This window comes from Rhinatrema bivittatum, chromosome 10 (assembly GCF_901001135.1).
Source record: "Rhinatrema bivittatum chromosome 10, aRhiBiv1.1, whole genome shotgun sequence".
In the NCBI taxonomy this organism is placed as follows: domain Eukaryota; kingdom Metazoa; phylum Chordata; class Amphibia; order Gymnophiona; family Rhinatrematidae; genus Rhinatrema; species Rhinatrema bivittatum.
This window is the reverse complement of record NC_042624.1, coordinates 85,553,715-85,572,197: the sequence shown is the minus strand read 5'-3', so window position 1 is coordinate 85,572,197 and position 18,483 is coordinate 85,553,715. Positions and strand designations below refer to the sequence as shown.

Here is an 18,483-nt window from a genome sequence, read left to right as displayed (position 1 = left end):
TTTTCACCTGCGAACGCCCAAGGACTGTGCACCCCTTCCCTTCCCCCAGGACAAGAATATCTGGTTTTGGCCACAGGTACAGCGTGATATCACAGGTAAACACTCGGTATCTTCCACCCCCTGCCTTCTTTGTCCTGGCCTAGCACTTAGCACTGGAGGATGGACTGACAACGGTGGCTCATGTGCCCTGCTGTTGCTCCTGCAGCAGTGCCACTGCCACTCCTTCAGCTGTGGCACTCTAAGCAACTACCTAGTTCACCTAGTGCTTCCACCATCCTTGGACACCACGTTTGCAAGATGGAAGCATAAGACTCCTTGCAGTTCTGTGCATGATGTCCTTATGGCGAAGAATTGACTGGAGCTAAGCAAACAGATGGCTAATTTATAAACTTATCTCCTGCTGTTATCAGAATTTCCAATGTTCCTTAATGTCACTAATGATGAGGCCATTCAGATAAGTAATATTAAAAAGGTTGAAATCTTTAGGAGATTGAAAATGCAGCAGCAAGCAAAGCACTAGTGTAAGTGAGGAAAATTTGAACTAAAAGTAGGCCTGAAAGCAAATAAAAAATGCCTTGAGAAGCTTGCTGGGAAGACTAGATGGACCATTTTGGTCTTTTTCTGCCACCATTACTATGTTACTATGTTGATTTGTATCACATTTAAAGCAGCGGCAGTATTACAACCAAAATCATTTTTTTCCTATCTGAATTTCTAAGTTTAGGATCCTACAAAGTGAGTGGGGTCAGGGAAGGGCTAGGTCAGGGGAACAAAGTCAGACACTCAATGCCAATTTCCAGTACTTGGTTCCTAAAGCTAGATGAGTGAATAGCAGGTCTAAATTTAGGGAACTTCAATTTTAGAGCCCTAAAGTTAGGAAAATATTTTCAGCAAACTTAGGATCCTGACATGGGCATCTAAATTTAAGTGCTCAGCTTTTTTTTTTTTATTGACCTATTATAACTAAGTCTACCACAAATGAGAGCAAGCAAAATTATAATGGAACACATCTTAGGGTAGGGCTTCCCTACCCTAAGATGTGTTCCATTATAATTTCAGAAGTAACCCCAAATCTGGTCGAGTTTTCAAGATATCCACAATGAATATGCATGAGATAAATCTGAATATACTGGTTCTTCGGTGCATGCATATTTATCTCATGCATATTCATGGGACAGAACTAACTGTTCCCCAAGAAAAAAAAAAGACTTTTCCTTTGTATTTTGGGGGTAACACCTGGCAAGAACCCTTCTTCCTCCCACTACATAGGCATCTCTACATGGATATTGTATTTAGCTGGTTCGCAAGAATTTTCAGCAGTGAAAATTTGACCACACAACTGAAATCGTACAAATGACTGTCCTAAATCTAGCCAAATAAATTAGTTCCACTAGATTTTGGAGGATTTTCAGCAGCAAATCTAACCAGATAGAGGATACAAAATCTAAACATAATCGAGTAAAATTACCTATTTATCATACCTGCTGGGTATAAAACTGAACCAATAGCAACAAAGTAGATGATGGCATAAAAAACCCCAATTGACTATTCAGGCAGCCCAACTGACCACACTGCCAAGGATATACCCCAGGTGCCAGCCGCAGAAGCATGATTGCATGTAACAGATCACTCCTTATCCTTATCCAAATGGTTTTGTTTTCTTCTTCATTTATTCTTTTTTTAATCCAATATCTAGCCACCTCAGTTTATAGCACCTCTGGAAAGGTGATACACACTGACTCACCACATTATGAAGAAAATACATTATAATAAGTGACTTCAACTTCAGGAACGTTAAACAGTTCTACATGTTAGCGCTGTACAAATTTGGGGAAAGCCATGCCAATATAGCTGGCTTTTCAGTCAGCTAAATACAGAAGGTATCACCTCTAGAACAGTTCTATTTGCACAAGCACACTGTGAACACTGTCTGCACAGTTCAATTATCAACTATTCAAGCAAGAGGAATTTTAATATGCCATTCAGCATGCAGTAGATTGCACTTTATTACCACTGTAGCATAGGGCTGATACGGAAAAGATTTAAAACAAATGATGCAGGGCTGGCACAATGGCCTATGCTAAAGACTCAAGCTTCATTCCAGGGTTTCCTCATCTCAGCCGGCTGGGGCTGTGGATCTTGCAGATGAAGCATTCACTGCCCCGAGATGCAGTCTTAGCCATCATTTGTGCCGGATTCTGAGAGAACTCTGATCTGGGCCTGAGTCCTAATAATTGCAACCAATCCTCAGTACACACAGTGTACACTTTACCCTGGGCTTCCTCCTGTCTGTGACTAATGGCTGTAACAGCCCTCTATTCATACAATGTGTGCTTCATCCTCAGCTTCCTCCATTATAACACTAGTAGGTACAACAATCCTGAGCACACATACAAAGGGTGCTTCACTCTAAGCTTCCTCCTGTCTGTCACTAATGGCTATAACATTCCTCAGAACACACAATGCATGCTTCACCTGAGGCTACCTCAACCCTCCTTGTGGCAAACAGGACGCTCCGTTCATTAGTCATCCGCTTCAGTTAACAAAGTAATGGGACAAGGTGCATGGCAGCAGCTGGTAACACGGCAATAGCACTAAAAATAGGACAAATCCTAATTATAAATTATTTTAGCTATTTTTTGTACAAGCTGAACAGCACATTGTTACTGTACTGCTGACATGTTGTAACTGTGCTCTCTGATGTGGACACTGGCCTACATTTATTATAAACAATTTCATATTACATGTGCTTTATGGGTTCTGTAGGAAAAGGGGTTATCTTGTTTGCAACTGTTATTTCCCTGAGGCCTGGTCTTTCCAGTTCAGAAGCTTCTGCAATACGCTAATGAGTTTTAGCTACTGATTTAATTATTTGTTTAAGCAGCATAATACATTAGTGCAAGCAGGCTGAGTAAAGAGGGAGAAAGTGTCAAAGACTTGAATGATTCGTCAACAAGGCCACAGGGATTATGCAGAGAGCGGGCATCAGAAATGTTAGTCTCCCCTGTTTCTCTCTCCCCAGCCTCTCTGCCTCACCACCACCCAATTTTAATATTCTCTGAAAACGAAGTCTGATCTTTACCAGTCCTACAGCTGTCTCCTGTTACCAAAGTTCAGTTAGCAAACAGCAGCGCTGCTGGCAATGGCAAGAAAACACTTATCCTAATTAAATCTAGAAGCCAACACTTTCATTAAGTTTGCTCACCATGAACGTCAATGGTTATAATTCTTTAGACGGCTGCTAACATTACGTCAAAGAAGTTCAGAAAAAATTCAGAGAAATTATTTTGACTGCTAACTGCCAAGCACTTTGGGAATTTTAACTCCTTAATTCCTTTACCTTTCAGAAGTATCACTGTCAATGTTGCCTCTTAATATTTTGTGGGATGTGAGTGCAAAAACGTTAATGTGTGCAACATCCAGTATGCAGTGTGTGCAGCGTTCCTTGAAACACCACTCTGCTTTCCTCTTCTTGTGTGTGCTGTGTTTTCGTATGCATGCATACGCGCACCACCTAAAGGAAAACACTGATCACCGCCCAACTTCATGCATGTCTACTATAAAGAGCAGCTCCTAATCTTGCAGAACACTTTCCTGGCCTAGGTTTGCAGAATATTGCTGCAGTAGTCCAGTAATGTATGCTCAGATGCTGTATCATTCTAGTCATTTTCCACCTGTGGGCATCTGATTTAAAGAGCAGTGTAATGACATCAGCATTTTTACTTTTCAACCTGTGGTTCCAACTTCAGAAGCAGCACCGAAATGGTGCCAGCCCAGTGTTTGGGTCCTTTATGTTCCACATTACCTATCTAACAATAGCATCAGGGCCAATGCAAGGATATTAGACGCCCTGGGTGAGCCTTACAGCCTTGCAACTCCCCAGCCCTGCATCTCATACACAATTAAAATGTATTTATAATAGTTTTTACAAGAAAAATGGGCATTCAAATTATAGTCTGAGGTAAAACTATCACTTACAACATGTATATTAGGGATGTGCATTTGTTTGAAATGAATGGGTAAAACACAATGAATGAGTCCATATTGTTTCATTTGTGGACCCCCAAAATGAATGGAAGGATCTCACGAACTAAAGAAAAAATATTAGTCTTATTCGTTTATGTTTCCCATGCAAGTCTAATGCACACTCAAGTCTATGGCTCTGTTCTTTGTAAATAAACTGGTGGAGGAAACTATAGCAACCAACTCTTGACTGTGTGAACTCACAGCCTTATCAGAGTTGAGTTCAGGACAAGTTGGCAAGGAAACCACAGGCAGGATAAATCACGGTGTAGCATCTTTTTAATAGCTTATATCTGCTATCTGGATCAAATGACACTGACCATTTCCATTGTAAAATCTGAGCATGTTCAAGAAGCAGTCTGTATTTCCTCTCTAGTTGTTGGCAGAGAAAGACGTGTTTCTAGAAGCTCTCACAGCATTTTAAAAAACAGCTTAGAAACTTTGGGATTTGCAAAAGGGCTGTTTCAGATTTTTCTGCATCAGTGGTCTCACTGTACTATAAAGAAAGAGGCAGTGCAGAGCTGTTGATTGTGATTTTTATCTTCACTGGGGGAGGGTCAGGGTAGGAGACAGAGTGGAGACTCTAGCAGTACCAGTGATTTTGTTGTCTCTGGATAGCGAGGTGAACATAGTACACTGACAGGCTGAAGAGGAGTCTTACCAAGCTGACAGTCTTTTTGGTTTTGTTTAACGGGGGGGGGGGGGGGGGGGGGGGGGGTGTTTCTGCATGGAGTAAGTCAGCAGTGCACACAGTACAACATATAAACACTGTGTTTCTGTGTGTGTGTGTGAGAGAGAGATAGACAGCCCTCCACAGAGTGAGTGGTACTGTGAGTAGAGTACAGTTACAGTATCAATAAATACATTAATCTGTAATATCCAAATTCTCAGTAAGCAGTGCACTTTAACATATTTCCTCATGTAAGAAAGAGGGAGAGGAGGGAATAGTAGGCATGGCAGCTTTGGCAAGTGCAAAAGATGTGATGCAGATCTAGTCCAGTCTAGTAGCCGGGATAAAAAAGCACTAGTTCTGCTCCCACATTGAAAAGAGACTTTTAGCCATAGAATGGTAAGGGTAGAAACCACTGGCAGCTCAAGGCTGAAGCAGTTGAAATTTGGAGAGCATGTGCCACTGCCACCTGTTCCTCTTCTTGTTATTTTTAAGCAGAAGTAAAAGGTGGGAAAGACAACCAAGGCAAACAGTAGCAGGGCAGGGACATGGATTAGGGCAGTAGAAGGGCAACAGCCAAAACCAGCTGCATGCTCCTCTAAGAACATAACAAACTGCCATGCTGGGTCAGACCAAGGGTCCATCAAGCCCAGCATCCTGTTTCCAACAGAGGCCAAACCAGGCCACAAGAACCTGGCAATTACCCAAACACTAAGAAGATCCCATGCTACTGATGCAATTAATAGTAGTGGCTATTCCCTAAGTAAACTTGATTAATAGCAGTTAATGGACTTCTCCTCCAAGAACTTATCCAAACCTTTTTTGAACCCAGCTACACTAACTGTACTAACCACATCCTCTGGCAACAAATTCCAGAGCTTTATTGTGCGTTGAGTGAAAAAGAATTTTCTCCGATTAGTCTTAAATGTGCTACTTGTTAACTTCATGGAGTGCCCCCTAGTCCTTCTATTATTCGAAAGTGTAAATAACCGATTCACATCTACTCGTTCAAGACCTCTCATGATTTTAAAACACCTCTATCATATCCCCCCTCTGCCGTCTCTTCTCCAAGCTGAACAGCTCTAACTTCTTCAGCCTTTCCTCAAAGGGGAGCTGTTCCATCCCCTTTATCAATTTGGTTGCCCTTCTCTGTACCTTCTCCATCGCAACTATATCTTTTTTGAGATGCAGTGACCAGAATTGACACAGAATTCAAGGTGTGGTCTCACCATGGAGCGATATAGAGGCATTATGACATTTTCCGTTTTATTAACCATTCCATCCCTAATAATTCCTAACATTCTGTTTGCTTTTTTGACTGCTGCAGCACACTGAGCCGACGATTTTAAAGTATTATCCACTAAGATGCCTAGATCTTTTTCCTGGGTGGTAGCTCCTAATATGGAACCTAACATCATGTAACTACAGCAAGGGTTATTTTTCCCTATATGCAACACCTTGCACTTGTCCACATTAAATTTCATCTGCCATTTTAATGCCCAATCTTCCAGTCTTGCAAGGTCCTCCTGTAATGTATCACAATCCGCTTGTGATTTAACTACTCTGAATAATTTTGTATCATCCGCAAATTTGATAACCTCACTCGTCATATTCCTTTCCAGATCATTTATATATATATATATTGAAAAGTACCGGTCCAAGTACAGATCCCTGAGGCACTCCACTGTTTACCCTTTTCTACTGAGAAAATTGACCATTTAATCCTACTCTCTGTTTCCAGTCTTTTAACCAGTTTGTAATCCACAAAAGGACATTGCCTCCTATCCCATGACTTTTTAGTTTTCTTAGAAGCCTCTCATGAGGGACTTTGTCAAACACTTTCTGAGAATCCAAATACACTACATCTACCGGTTCACCTTTATCCACATGTTTATTAACCTCTTCAAAAAAATGAAGCAGATTTGTTAGGCAAGACTTCCCTTTGGTAAATCCATGTTGACTGTGTTCCATTAAACCATGTCTTTCTATATGCTCTACAATTTTGATCTTGAGAATAGTTTCCACTATTTTTCCCAGCACTGAAGTCAGGCTCACTGGTCTATAGTCACCCGGATCGCCCCTGGAGCCCTTTTTAAATATTGGGGTTACATTGGCCACCCTCCAGTCTTCAGGTACAATGGATGATTTTAATGATAGGTTACAAATTTTAACTAACAGATAAGAAATTTCATTTTTTAGTTCCTTCAGTACCCTAGGATGCATACCATCTGGTCCAGGTGATTTGCTACTCTAGTTTGTCAATCTGGCCTACTACATCTTCCAGGTTCACAGTGATTTCGTTCAGTCTATCTGACTCATCACCCATGAAAACCATCTCCGGAACTGGTATCTCCCCAACATCCTCATTAGTAAACACGGAAGCAAAGAATTCATTTAGTCTTTCTGCAATGGCCTTATCTTCCCTAAGACCCCCCTATAACCCCTCGGTCATCTAATATTCCAACCGACTCTCTCACACATGCCCAATAATTATTTTACCCTTCTGGAAGACAAAAGCTGCAGCAGCCTCTATATGTGGCCAATGAGATGTCTCACTTTCTTCAGACTGGACGCCCACACTGCTCTGCCTCTGATCTTGTTCGGGCTACAGGGCCCATGCTGCTCTGCCTCCAGCTTTTCTTCAGGACATGCAGCCCAACATCGCTCTGCCTCTTGTGCTTCTTTCTTTGGGGTGCAGGGCCAGGCGCTGCTCTGCCTCCATCTTGATCCTTCCCACCCGCAAGGCCCATGATATGGAATAATCACTGCAGTCCTGCCACTGCCCCTAAAACATTGGCACTTTAAGTGGCCACCTAGTCTGCCACCAGGCTCAGTTTTATAGACTTTTCTCAAGGGACTGGAGCTTTGCTCTTTTGTGCTCGGCATGAATCCATTCAATTAAATTAATACAAGGAACAAATAACGTTTTAAAGTCGTCAAAACTATTTCAAATTGCTGAGAAGAATAAATGTGTCTATTCGATACAGTATTAGCAAATCTCTCTGTAGCTGCATCATTTTGGGTCAGGGTTTGCTTTATTTCTAGAACCATAATAAAATGTTATCTTCCGTAATAAAGGTTAATGCACTAAGAAGCCAGGAATTTGTAATGATATGTACTAATTTGTAACTAAAATATATCAATGTCAGGTGGCATGGGGGATTACATTTTAAGACTATACTGTGCTCCAGGTACAATAGTACAATAGGCATGATTTAATGGAACAGGCAGAATATTAATTTTGAAGAACCAAATATATTCAATCCAATTTATTTTTTCTGACTGGATAGAAATACTACTTGTAATGGGCACCCTAGGACCTTTATGAACACAGCATACAACTGATAAAAAGAGTTTATAGGAATTTCATTTCTTTAAAAAATAATATTGTTCTGTTAAAAATAAATTTAGTAGCTATAAAGAGACAGACTTGACAAGACTGAAAAAAATAGTTTCAACATGTAAGGCTAACTGTTATTGCAAGGAGACTGGTGCCAGACAGCTCAGGGCTAAAAAAAAATCATTTATTCTGAATTAGATTAAAAAATGTTAGATCTCACAAAGAACACACACACACACAAAAAAATCCTATTATACATAGCTGAGTTGCTGTGGGTTGTTCTGAAGAAACCTAAGCGGGAGGGGAATCTAATATCTATGTAGGTGTAACCTATAGTCTGCTGAGACAAGGGGAAGGAGTAGAAATGGACCTAAGAGTATAAGAAGTGCCATGCTGAGTCACAAACCAAGGTCCATCAAGCCCAGCATCATGAATCCAACAGTACCAAGGGCAGGTCACAAGTATTCGGCAGATCCCAAATAGTTGATCTACTTCATTCCCAGAGATAAGCGCTGACTTTCCCAAGTCTGCCTGGCTAATAACTGTGTATGGACTTTCCTTCAAGAACTTATCCAAAACTCTTCTGAACCAAACTATGGCCTGGATTCATCATTCATTGCTGAATGATGAATCCAGCGAAAACTGGGGGCAGTGGGCCTGCGAAAGCCCGCAGCCTTCGCACCACCGCGGTGTCTTCGCTGCCGGCTTTCGCACCGAATAGTGCCACCATGAAAGGTGGTGCTATTCGGCACGCTACTGCCGACGATAGCGAAGACACCGCCGAATCCTCCCCTCCCCCTAATTAGCATTATATTGCTAATTAGCATGTGATATGGCCCTAACGCACGAGATAAAGCTTTAGTGAATAACCCTATATGTTGGTTGCCTTGACCACATCTCTTGCACGGATTCCATACATAGCCTGACTGTACACCGAGTGAAAAAGTACTTTCTAAGATTTGTTTTAAATCTGCCAGTTGGAGTGTCTCCTAATCTTAGTGTTGTTTGAAAAACTGTTATTTACCCTTTCATTTACTCCCTCCACCTCATTCATGATTTTATACATCTCAAATCATATCCCCTCTTAGTCATCTCTTCTCCAAACTAAAGAGCCCTAATCTGTTTAGCCTTTCTCCGTAAGGTATATATTCTATCCCCTTTATCGTTTTCGTCTGCGGTCACACACTGAACCAAAAATTTCAAGGTACTGTCCACAAGGAATCCAAGGTCCTTTTCCTGGGTGGAGGCTATAACACAGAACCCAACTTCATGTACCTATAAATTGGGATTATTTTTCCCTATGTGCATTGCTTTACAGTTGTCCACATTAAATTGCATCTGCCATTTAAATGCCCATTCTCCTAGTCTCATAAGATCCTTCTGTAGTTTTCATAAGATCCTGCTGCTATTTTAATGTCTCAAAACAATTGTGTCATGTGCAAATTTGGTTACCTTACTCACTGTTCCCAATACAGACCCTTGGATACTGCACTGATGACTTCTCCATTTAATCCTACCCTCTATTTCCAGTCTTTTATCCCACAATAGGATACTGCCTCCTATTCCAAGACCTCCCAATTTCCTGAGGAATCTCTTATAAGAGACTCTGTCAAATGCCTTCCTAAAATCCAAATACACTATATCAAATGGCTTGGCTTTATCTGCATGCTTATTTACAGCTACAAAGCCATGTTGACTCTCCTCCATTAAACTATAATCTATAGTATCCAGAGAAGTGCTATTAATAGGGCACTTAAATCTACCATGTCTAGATCACAGAGTAACTGCTGCAGAATCAAATAGAAGTAAGTGGAGTACTGGAATCTTTGCAAAAGATATTTCTCATCCAACTAGCTTAGAAGCCTGCTCATGATTGGCTGACCCTTGGCCTGGGTACTGACAAATGGAGACAGTATCACTGAACAAGGGAACAACCTGGGGTCTGATGATCACTATACTGTATGGTTCAATGTAAACACTGGATCAGAACCACATTATACTAGGATGGTGGGGTGAGGGGGGGGGCGGAATGGTAGTGGTAGAGAAATCATAGCTGTGAAGGATTCCTGAGGAGGACTTAGCTAGCCACTCCTGATTATCAATCCCTGGATCGCTTGCGGTGACCTCTGGACTCCTCTCCCGGGGGAGATAAATGATAATCAGGAGTGCTAGCTGGATAAATTCAGGAGCATAAGGTTGAGCACTCTATATTTAGCCAGGGAAATTTTAGCTATTTGTAAGCTGATTTTCTATGTAAAAAGTACTCAGCTAAGTTGGGCTGAACATCAGCTTAAACTTTGCCAGTCAAAGCTTGGCTGCGTAAGAAAGGGACTCTGACTGTTTTTTAAAATGCACCCCTTATGCTTTAGAAGAATCTAGCTAATCAAAGTTTGTAGATGTAGTCCAGAGAAAGTCTACCAACATAATGGCAGGGTTAACACCAAACGACATATGAAATGAGGCTTAAGGAGCTAAATATGTACATCCTAGAAGAGAGGAGTGATGAAGGAATATGAAAGAGATAATCAAACACCTCAAAGCTATAAATCAGGCACAGGAGACAATCTTGTTCAGCAGAAAGACTGTTGCAACAGGAGAGGTCAGAATGTGAAGCTCCAGGGGGACAGACTAAGGAACAGCATCAGGAAATATTTCTTCATGGAAAGGGTGTTGGCTACATCGAATGATCTACCAGTGGCAGTGGTGGAGACAAAAATAGTAATGAAATTCAAGAAAGCATGGGTTCAGTTGCAAAGAAGTGAGGGGAAAGCCAGAGATCAACTGGAGATTAAGGAATTGCTATGAAAATCAAAGAAGGAAGCCCGTAATTTTTGTGAACACAAATTCCAAGACTGTAAATATACCAGAACAAGTTAAAAATAAATAACAAAATGAAGAAACACGAAAGACACAAATTGTGTTTTCTATTTGTAGGACTGCCCCTGAATCAACCCAAAGGTTCCCTGAAAGGGTTGAGTAAAGATAGGTCCGCTTTTATATTTTTAGAAATGGTTTTAAACTGCAAGTAAAAATTTTTTTATTAAGGTTACATAACTTTTGCCTTAATTCGTAATGAGCTTTTTTGGTCCATAAGAAACAAAAGTGAACTGAAAAACAAAATTAGTGTCCATATATAAACCAGTCAGTGATCTGGTGAAGGAAGGTATTCCATAACCGAGCTCACCAGTGGACAGTCCAGTGCAATGATTTTGGGTTGAGTCAGGGGCGGTCCTACGATATGGGCCAGATTTTCGAAGGGTTACGCGCGTCAAGCCTATTTTGCATAGGCCCGGCAACGCGCGCAAGCCCCGGGACACGCGTATGTCCCGGGGCTTTGTGAAAGGGGCGGGGCAGGGCAGGACCGAGGCCTCCGGCACAGCGGCTATGCCGGGGGATCGCCAGAGGCAGGCGCAACTTATTAAACAAAGGTGAGAGGTGTTTTAGATAGGGCTGGGGGGCGGGTTAGGTAGGGGAAAGGAGGGGAAGGTGAGGGGAGCAGAAGGAAAGTTACCTCCAGAGCGGCCTCGGAGGAAATGGGGAAAGCCATCGGAGCTCCCCTAGGGCTCGGTGCGCGCAAGGTGCACAAGTGTGCACCCCCTTTCAAGCGCTGACCCTGGATTTTATAACATGCGCGCGGCTGCACGTGCATGTTATAAAATCGGGCATACCTCTTAAAATCCGGCCCTTTGTGTCTTTCGTGTTTCTTCATTTTTTTCATTTATTTTCGATCGGATTGATTCTACTTGACTTGGATTGTGGAACTGCATCAGGAATGAAACTGGGCAAGTTAAGAAAGAAGGGAAAGATATAAAGATGTTCAAATATCTAGCAGCCTTCAATAAGATGCCAAGAGATCGTGTTTCCCACTAATGGAGAAGCTCAAGGACAAGGGACGCTCAAAAGGAAGGTGAGAAAAATAATTTTCCGCTGAGATGGTGGATACCTGGAATGGAGCTCTAGTGGAAGTCGAAGAATCAAAAAAGCGGTAGATTTCAGGCTCGCCTGAGACAGACAAAGGAATCACTGCAGCAGGAGAAGGGAGGGAGAAGACTACTGAATGAGTTAATCCTGAGACAGCACATTAGACAGGCACAAATGGGTAGACTAGATGGACCTTATCTGCTAATGTCTTCTATATTCCTGCACATTTGTCCATCACTTTCTCTAGGAGGGCAGGAATTTGCTCTTTATGGGTTTCCATGGTTTTTGGGATTTGGTTTAATGTAATTTGCAATAAATTAATTTAACAACGAGCTTTCTAGCAGCAGTTGTCTCTTTGTAGTAACTTCTTTTAGAAATCAGTAGCAAACTGTCTTAGTTGGTATCAATGCATGCAGCTCTCAGATTACATGTGGGTCAATGTAAGCATTCAGCAACGTATAAACTCTGAGGCATGCTGGAAAGGACACAATTCCTAATTTCTAGTCTTTAGAGCAAGAACAATATGGAAAATGTTTAACAGAAGTAAAGAGATGAATTCAGAATACAAAACATGATTTTTATGTTTTGTAAGGAATTTCTAAGAAGAACCTTAAGTTTAAAGGTAAAGAAAAAGCTGCAGAGTGCATATATCTTTTGAATGCTATGATACACATGTGAAATCTGGGCTTATAGTGAAGAAATCATAAGGAAAAAAAAAGTTTGCATTGTGAAAAGTGGTATTATAGAATAATTCTGAAGATTACCTGGAAGAACATGATAGCAAATGAAAAGGTGCATAGGATGATGGGAAGTAGAAAAACCCTGGTAGAAGACCTAGTGGAAAGAAAAATAAAATTTGCTAGTCATGCAATCATTAGTTCTGTTAGCAAATTAGCTAATTTGATACCAACTGTAAACCGATGTGATGTGTGTACACGAATGTATGTACATAAGCATTAATAAATAAATTAAATAAATAAATAGAAATTTAGTACTGGAAGACATGACAGAGGACAAGAAAAAGAGAAAAAAAGTAGAGAGCAGTCTGGGATGATGACATTAAAAAATGGTCAAGATCTGCAAATATGAGTGAAATAAAAAGGAAAGCTAAACATAGAAAGAAATGGTGCACCATGTAAACAAAACTTGATGATGATGAAAAGAATATAAAAAATTGGTCAAGCTTATTCTTAGGTATCAAGCAAATTGTTAATAAGTATACTATTAATAAGCACAAGTTAATAAGCATAATTTTCTCCCTTATGTTCCCATTTTTTGATCATGGTCACACAATTTTCAAAGTGATTTTCGATTGTCAGATACAGTGAATTTTCATTTTTGCGGTTTCATTATTTAATTAGTGTTATTCCTTTAGATAGATAGTCATAACCCACAGATCAGCTTAACAATCCCAAACTATTATCATGTTGAATGATACATATAAATAAGAACAGGAGAGTGATTCTACTTGCGAATGGGGGGTGGGAGTAGCCATCTCCTTACTCATTTCAAATTATGTCACTATTCTGAATAGACAAAAAGGCAGACTGGTGCGTGGACGTTGTCAATAGCCCTGTGCCATGCTCGGAGCAAGGGGGGAGATGTGGAAGGGGCATTCACCTTTGGGCCCAGGTGGCCTCAGCGTAGGTGGCGGGCATGGCAGCGTCAATGTCAGGGGGCATTGTCATCGTGCAACAGTGTCGCAAGGCGATGATGTCGCCAGCGCGATGACACCTCCAGCCAACACTGGGGCTCGGTCGGGGTTGCAGTCACCTGGGAGTGGGGCAGACCAGACAAAGTGGGCTGATGGAGAGGGTATGTGAGGGAGTATATAGAAAACTCCCTCAGACTACCTTAAAGAACCAGGCACAGCTGTTTCACCTAGTTCTCCTTAAAATCCAGACCCACAGGGAATCCTGGGTGAAGAAAAGAACCCCTCGCCAGAGTTTAAGACTCAGAGCCTGGAAGGGTTAAACAGGCCCTGGGTAGCAAGTAGAGATCCACTGTATGCCAAGACCTGTTATGTTTAAGGACTATGTGTTACTTGAAGTTAAGATGAGCTACACTGATTGTTTTGATTTTATTTTTCCACTGTAAATAAACTGCACTTAAGATATAGCCAGAATCTGCTTCCTTATTTTTCTGGCTGTTTCCAAGCTGCTATCGCTCAAGTTACCACAGGAACATTGAATGAGGTGACCACATTTGCAGATGACACAAAATTGTTTTAAGTCATTAAAATGGCAACAGATTGTTAATAATGGCCTAAGGACTTTGTGAGACTAGAAGACTGGACTTCTAAATGGCGGATGCAATTTAATGTGGACAAGAGTGTGATGGGACTACGCTATGTGATTATCCCTGTGTGACTTTTCTATCTAGGACAGTAGGAGAAGTTTTGATAGTTTTGATTTCTCCCATTGTTATAACCCCACCTTTATGGGGGATAGACTTTTTGGGGTATAAAGTCCTTTGCAGAATTCCCAGTGCTTCAGTGGGAAGGTTTCAGAAAAAGAAATAGAAGTCATAGCTAGAGATTCCTCCAGGATCTCAAAGCAGCTGGGTGGAGAAAGGAAGAACATGGAGCTGAAACCTCCCCAGGGTTTCAATAGAGAGAGGATTGAAGAGAGAGATTTCCCCAAGATCTCAAAGCAAGGTAGTTGGAGTGCTGGAGATTCCCTCTCACAGAAGGTAATTCAAGTATCTGGAAAAGAGGAGGTGAAGCAGAGATTTTTGGGAAGACTTTTTTGTGGATTTTGATTGACCAGTGCCAGAGGGAAGAGCATACCCTAGGTATCCCAAAGGGCTGGGACAAAGATCATGTGACCCATTTGACCAGTTAAAAGACTGGTTGACAAGAAGGATGTAGACCTTTGAGCCAATAACTCAAGAGACTTGAATTTGAGATAGCTGAATTACAGTTGAAGAGTTTGACTTTTCTGAACCCTTGTTGGATATTTTGCTTGGTGATACTTTTTTCCAGGTGCAAGAGCAAGAAGGGAAGTGAAGGGAATAAGGATGAACAGAGAAACCATTTGTTTTTTATTGATCACTGGATATCTGTTGATTTTTACTTTTGTCATCTCAACCTGGATCCTCTTTTTTAAGTTACATTAAAGACTATCTTTTATCTGAATTCTAACTACAGACTCCAGTGTTTTCATTGAGTTTTACCCAAGTGTGAATTTACTGGGAATGGATGAACCCTTTTGTGATTCCTGTTTTTTTCCTGTGTATGGTAGTTTTGGGTTTCCCTGCTCTTATTTTTCACAATCTGGCACCTCCTGGAATATTGGGTGTCACTGAGATAGTGATCAGCACTCATCCAGGCTTGAACCTGGACCTGTGGCACCCCTAGTCTAGGATGAAGCACCAAAATGGGGGACCAGCTCTAAGTGCAAAGTAATGCATATAGGGAAAAATAGTCCCAATACCGGTACACGATGCTGGGTTCTGTGTTAGGAACTACAACCCAGGAAAATGACATCGGAGTCCTTGTGGACAATACCGTGAAATCTTTGGCTCAGCGTTCCAAATAAAATGTTAGGAATTATTTGAAAAGGAATAGCGAACAAAAGAGAGAATATCATAATGCCTTTGTTTTAGATTCATGGTACAACCACACTTTGAGTACTGTGTGCAGTTCTGGTCACCCCATCTCCAAAAAGACAGAGTGAACATCAAAAAGATTCACAGAAGGGTAACAAAAATGATAAAGGGGATGGAAAAGCTCCCTTATGGAGAAAGGCAAAACAGATTGAGGCTCTTTAGCTTGGAAAAGAGACGACTGAGAAGGGATATGATTGAAATTTATGAAATCATAAGTGGAGTGGAATGGGTAAATAGGAAACAGATATTTACTCTTTCAAACACCATTAGGACTATGGGACACTCCATGAAACTAGCAACCAGTAGGTTTAAAACAAATCGCAGGAAGTATTTTATCATCAGCGCACAATCAAGCCATGAAATCTGTTGTTGAAGGACACTGTCAAGGCAACAATAGTGGAGTTTACAAGAAGATTGGACAAGTTCCTAAAAGAAAAATCCATAAACAGTTATTAGCTAGGTAGACTTGTGAAAGCCAGCGCTTATCCCTGGAAGTGAGATACTAGAAATAGATCAATTATTGCGGATCTGACGGGTACTTGTGACCTAGAATGGTCACTGTTGGAGACAGAATGCTGGGCTCAATGGACCTCATGGCACTAATGATGTACTATCAGTACTTTTGGTACTTAAAAACCATCTGGGACAATGATTAAGCAATCTCGCTTTGTTGGATCCCTACCTATCAAGAAATGTTTAAGTTATATGATTATATTATTTAATTTATTCCAGTTTAATTCCTTTAGTAAATATTTCTACAGTGTTGTTATTATTTTTGTTGATTATGATAATTTTTGTCTTCATGGTATTCAAACTTATTCGCCAGGGACCCAGATTCTCAACTCGATAATAGTGTAAGTACACAGTGTAATCCTATATATAGCAGACCTCATACATAGTATACATAATTCATGCTAATTAGCATAAGTATACCGCAGTATAATCATTGGTCATAGTGTCCAAAATTTTTTTAAGAATTTTCTTCTGCATTTCATACGTGAACATTAAAGCCTATTGGCATTTTATAACATTGCAAATTTTGCATGACATTTCAATCAAGCACTTAGCTTATAGTTCCGAGGAGTAAGCAGAGACATGGAGGTGAGGACGAGCACGGTGGCTGGCCCGACACGGACCGTGTTTCGGCTTAAGAGCCTTCTTCAAGGGCAAAAGGTGTATGTAGATAATGCATCTTCAGCATGAAATTTTTCTCCTCTGAAGATGCATTATCTACATACACCTTTTGCCCTTGAAGAAGGCTCTTAAGCCGAAACACGGTCCGTGTCGGGCCAGCCACCGTGCTCGTCCTCACCTCCATGTCTCTGCTTACTCCTCGGAACTATAAGCTAAGTGCTTGATTGAAATGTCATGCAAAATTTGCAATGTTATAAAATGCCAATAGGCTTTAATGTTCACGTATGAAATGCAGAAGAAAATTCTTAAAAAAATTTTGGACACTATGACCAATGATTATACTGCGGTATACTTATGCTAATTAGCATGAATTATGTATACTATGTATGAGGTCTGCTATATATAGGATTACACTGTGTACTTACACTATTATCGAGTTGAGAATCTGGGTCCCTGGCTGATATCTATTTTTATACTTTTGGGCAGCTATTCCCTCTTTGATATTGGTTGCTATAGGACTTTTTTGTTCATAATTCAAACTTATTCCACAGCCCTTGCAGATTACCTATAATCTATCACCTCTTATACGACTTTTTTCTTAAATGTCAGTGGTACTGTATCACTATCAAACTGAATGTTTGTTAACTTTATGACTGATTTTTATGCTTTCCCATTTTTTCCAGAGATTCTGGGGAAAAAAACCCAACAAAAGCAAACCATTATGGTATTTCTGCTTTCTTGAGGTCTCATCTGGCATCTCTATATTTTGCTTCAATAAAGATATAAATCTATTAACAATCATGCTCCAACATGAACTCCCAGGAGAGAATGGATTTGGGGAAATGTTTTTGTTTCAACACATATTGTACTTGCTCTGAATTTAGTGAAAGACAAACTCATTACTTTTCAAAAACCTGTCAGCATGTACTAATATTGCCTGCAAGAATACTGATTTGCACTAATCATGTATGTGAAGAGAAAATTGGACACAAAATAAATTGTTTAAAAAAAAATTGCAAAATTTGGACTTCCAGTGCAGAGATGGCCATGAGCTGGAGGTCAGCTTACAAAGAGACTCATGGGTATCAGAGAAACAAAAAGGCTCAACATCAAGGCTCCATCAGTCTGACTATAAAGGAAGACTCAAAAACACAGGGACACCATTCAGCAAAGTCTTAGCCATTTTTTAAATTGAATTGAATTGGATCAGTTCCCAGACGCTCATGTTGTTACCAGTAGGCATCCAGCTCTAGTGAGGTTTTAATGTGTTCGTGCTGATCCAAGGCCTTGCTCCAACTGCCTTTCTTAGGGTCAGGACAGGAAAGACCTTTTAGCTTTAGGAATTTATACTGGCTACGTTTTTTGCCTCCCACAAACAATTACCAAAAATGGGTAGTCCAAAAAGTATGGAACTCATCAGACTGCTCTCATTTTCCTGGCAAACTATGTAACTATATGCAATTGAAAAGGGTATTTGGTTTTGGTTTTTTGTAGGATGTAGAGGAGAAGGTTCCAGCATTCACTTTTTTGTTCCTGTGCCTTTTAGGATTTATGAAAAGCATCAATAACTGTTAACTTAAAATACTGTATAAACTTGAAATTTTCGGTCATTTAACAGGCCCCATTTCTGGACTGACTTAAAACCCACATACTGCGAGACAATTAACTCTCTCATCTTTACAAAGGCTGTGATTTTTTTTTTCTGAGAAAAAAGAAAAAACAGAATAAATGACTCCAAACACAAGAGAACAGCACCAAGGACCCCATTTGATCTCTGTCAATCTCT

General features: G+C 40.6%; 1 protein-coding gene across 2 annotated transcripts in view; it reads right to left on the bottom strand.

The window, feature by feature from the left end:
• The window catches only part of DDAH1 (dimethylarginine dimethylaminohydrolase 1), a 232,137-nt gene that overhangs the window by 191,831 nt on the left and 21,823 nt on the right, over positions 1–18,483 (bottom strand). The window contains exon 1 of one of the 2 annotated variants that reach the window (XM_029617956.1): positions 12,719–12,745. The exons of the other annotated variant lie outside the window; for it this stretch is intronic. Coding sequence (XP_029473816.1) covers positions 12,719–12,730 — 12 coding nt within the window. The 5' untranslated portion in view covers positions 12,731–12,745. Of the gene's footprint in view, positions 1–12,718; positions 12,746–18,483 lie in introns of those variants that run through there. 2 annotated transcript variants of the gene reach the window in all.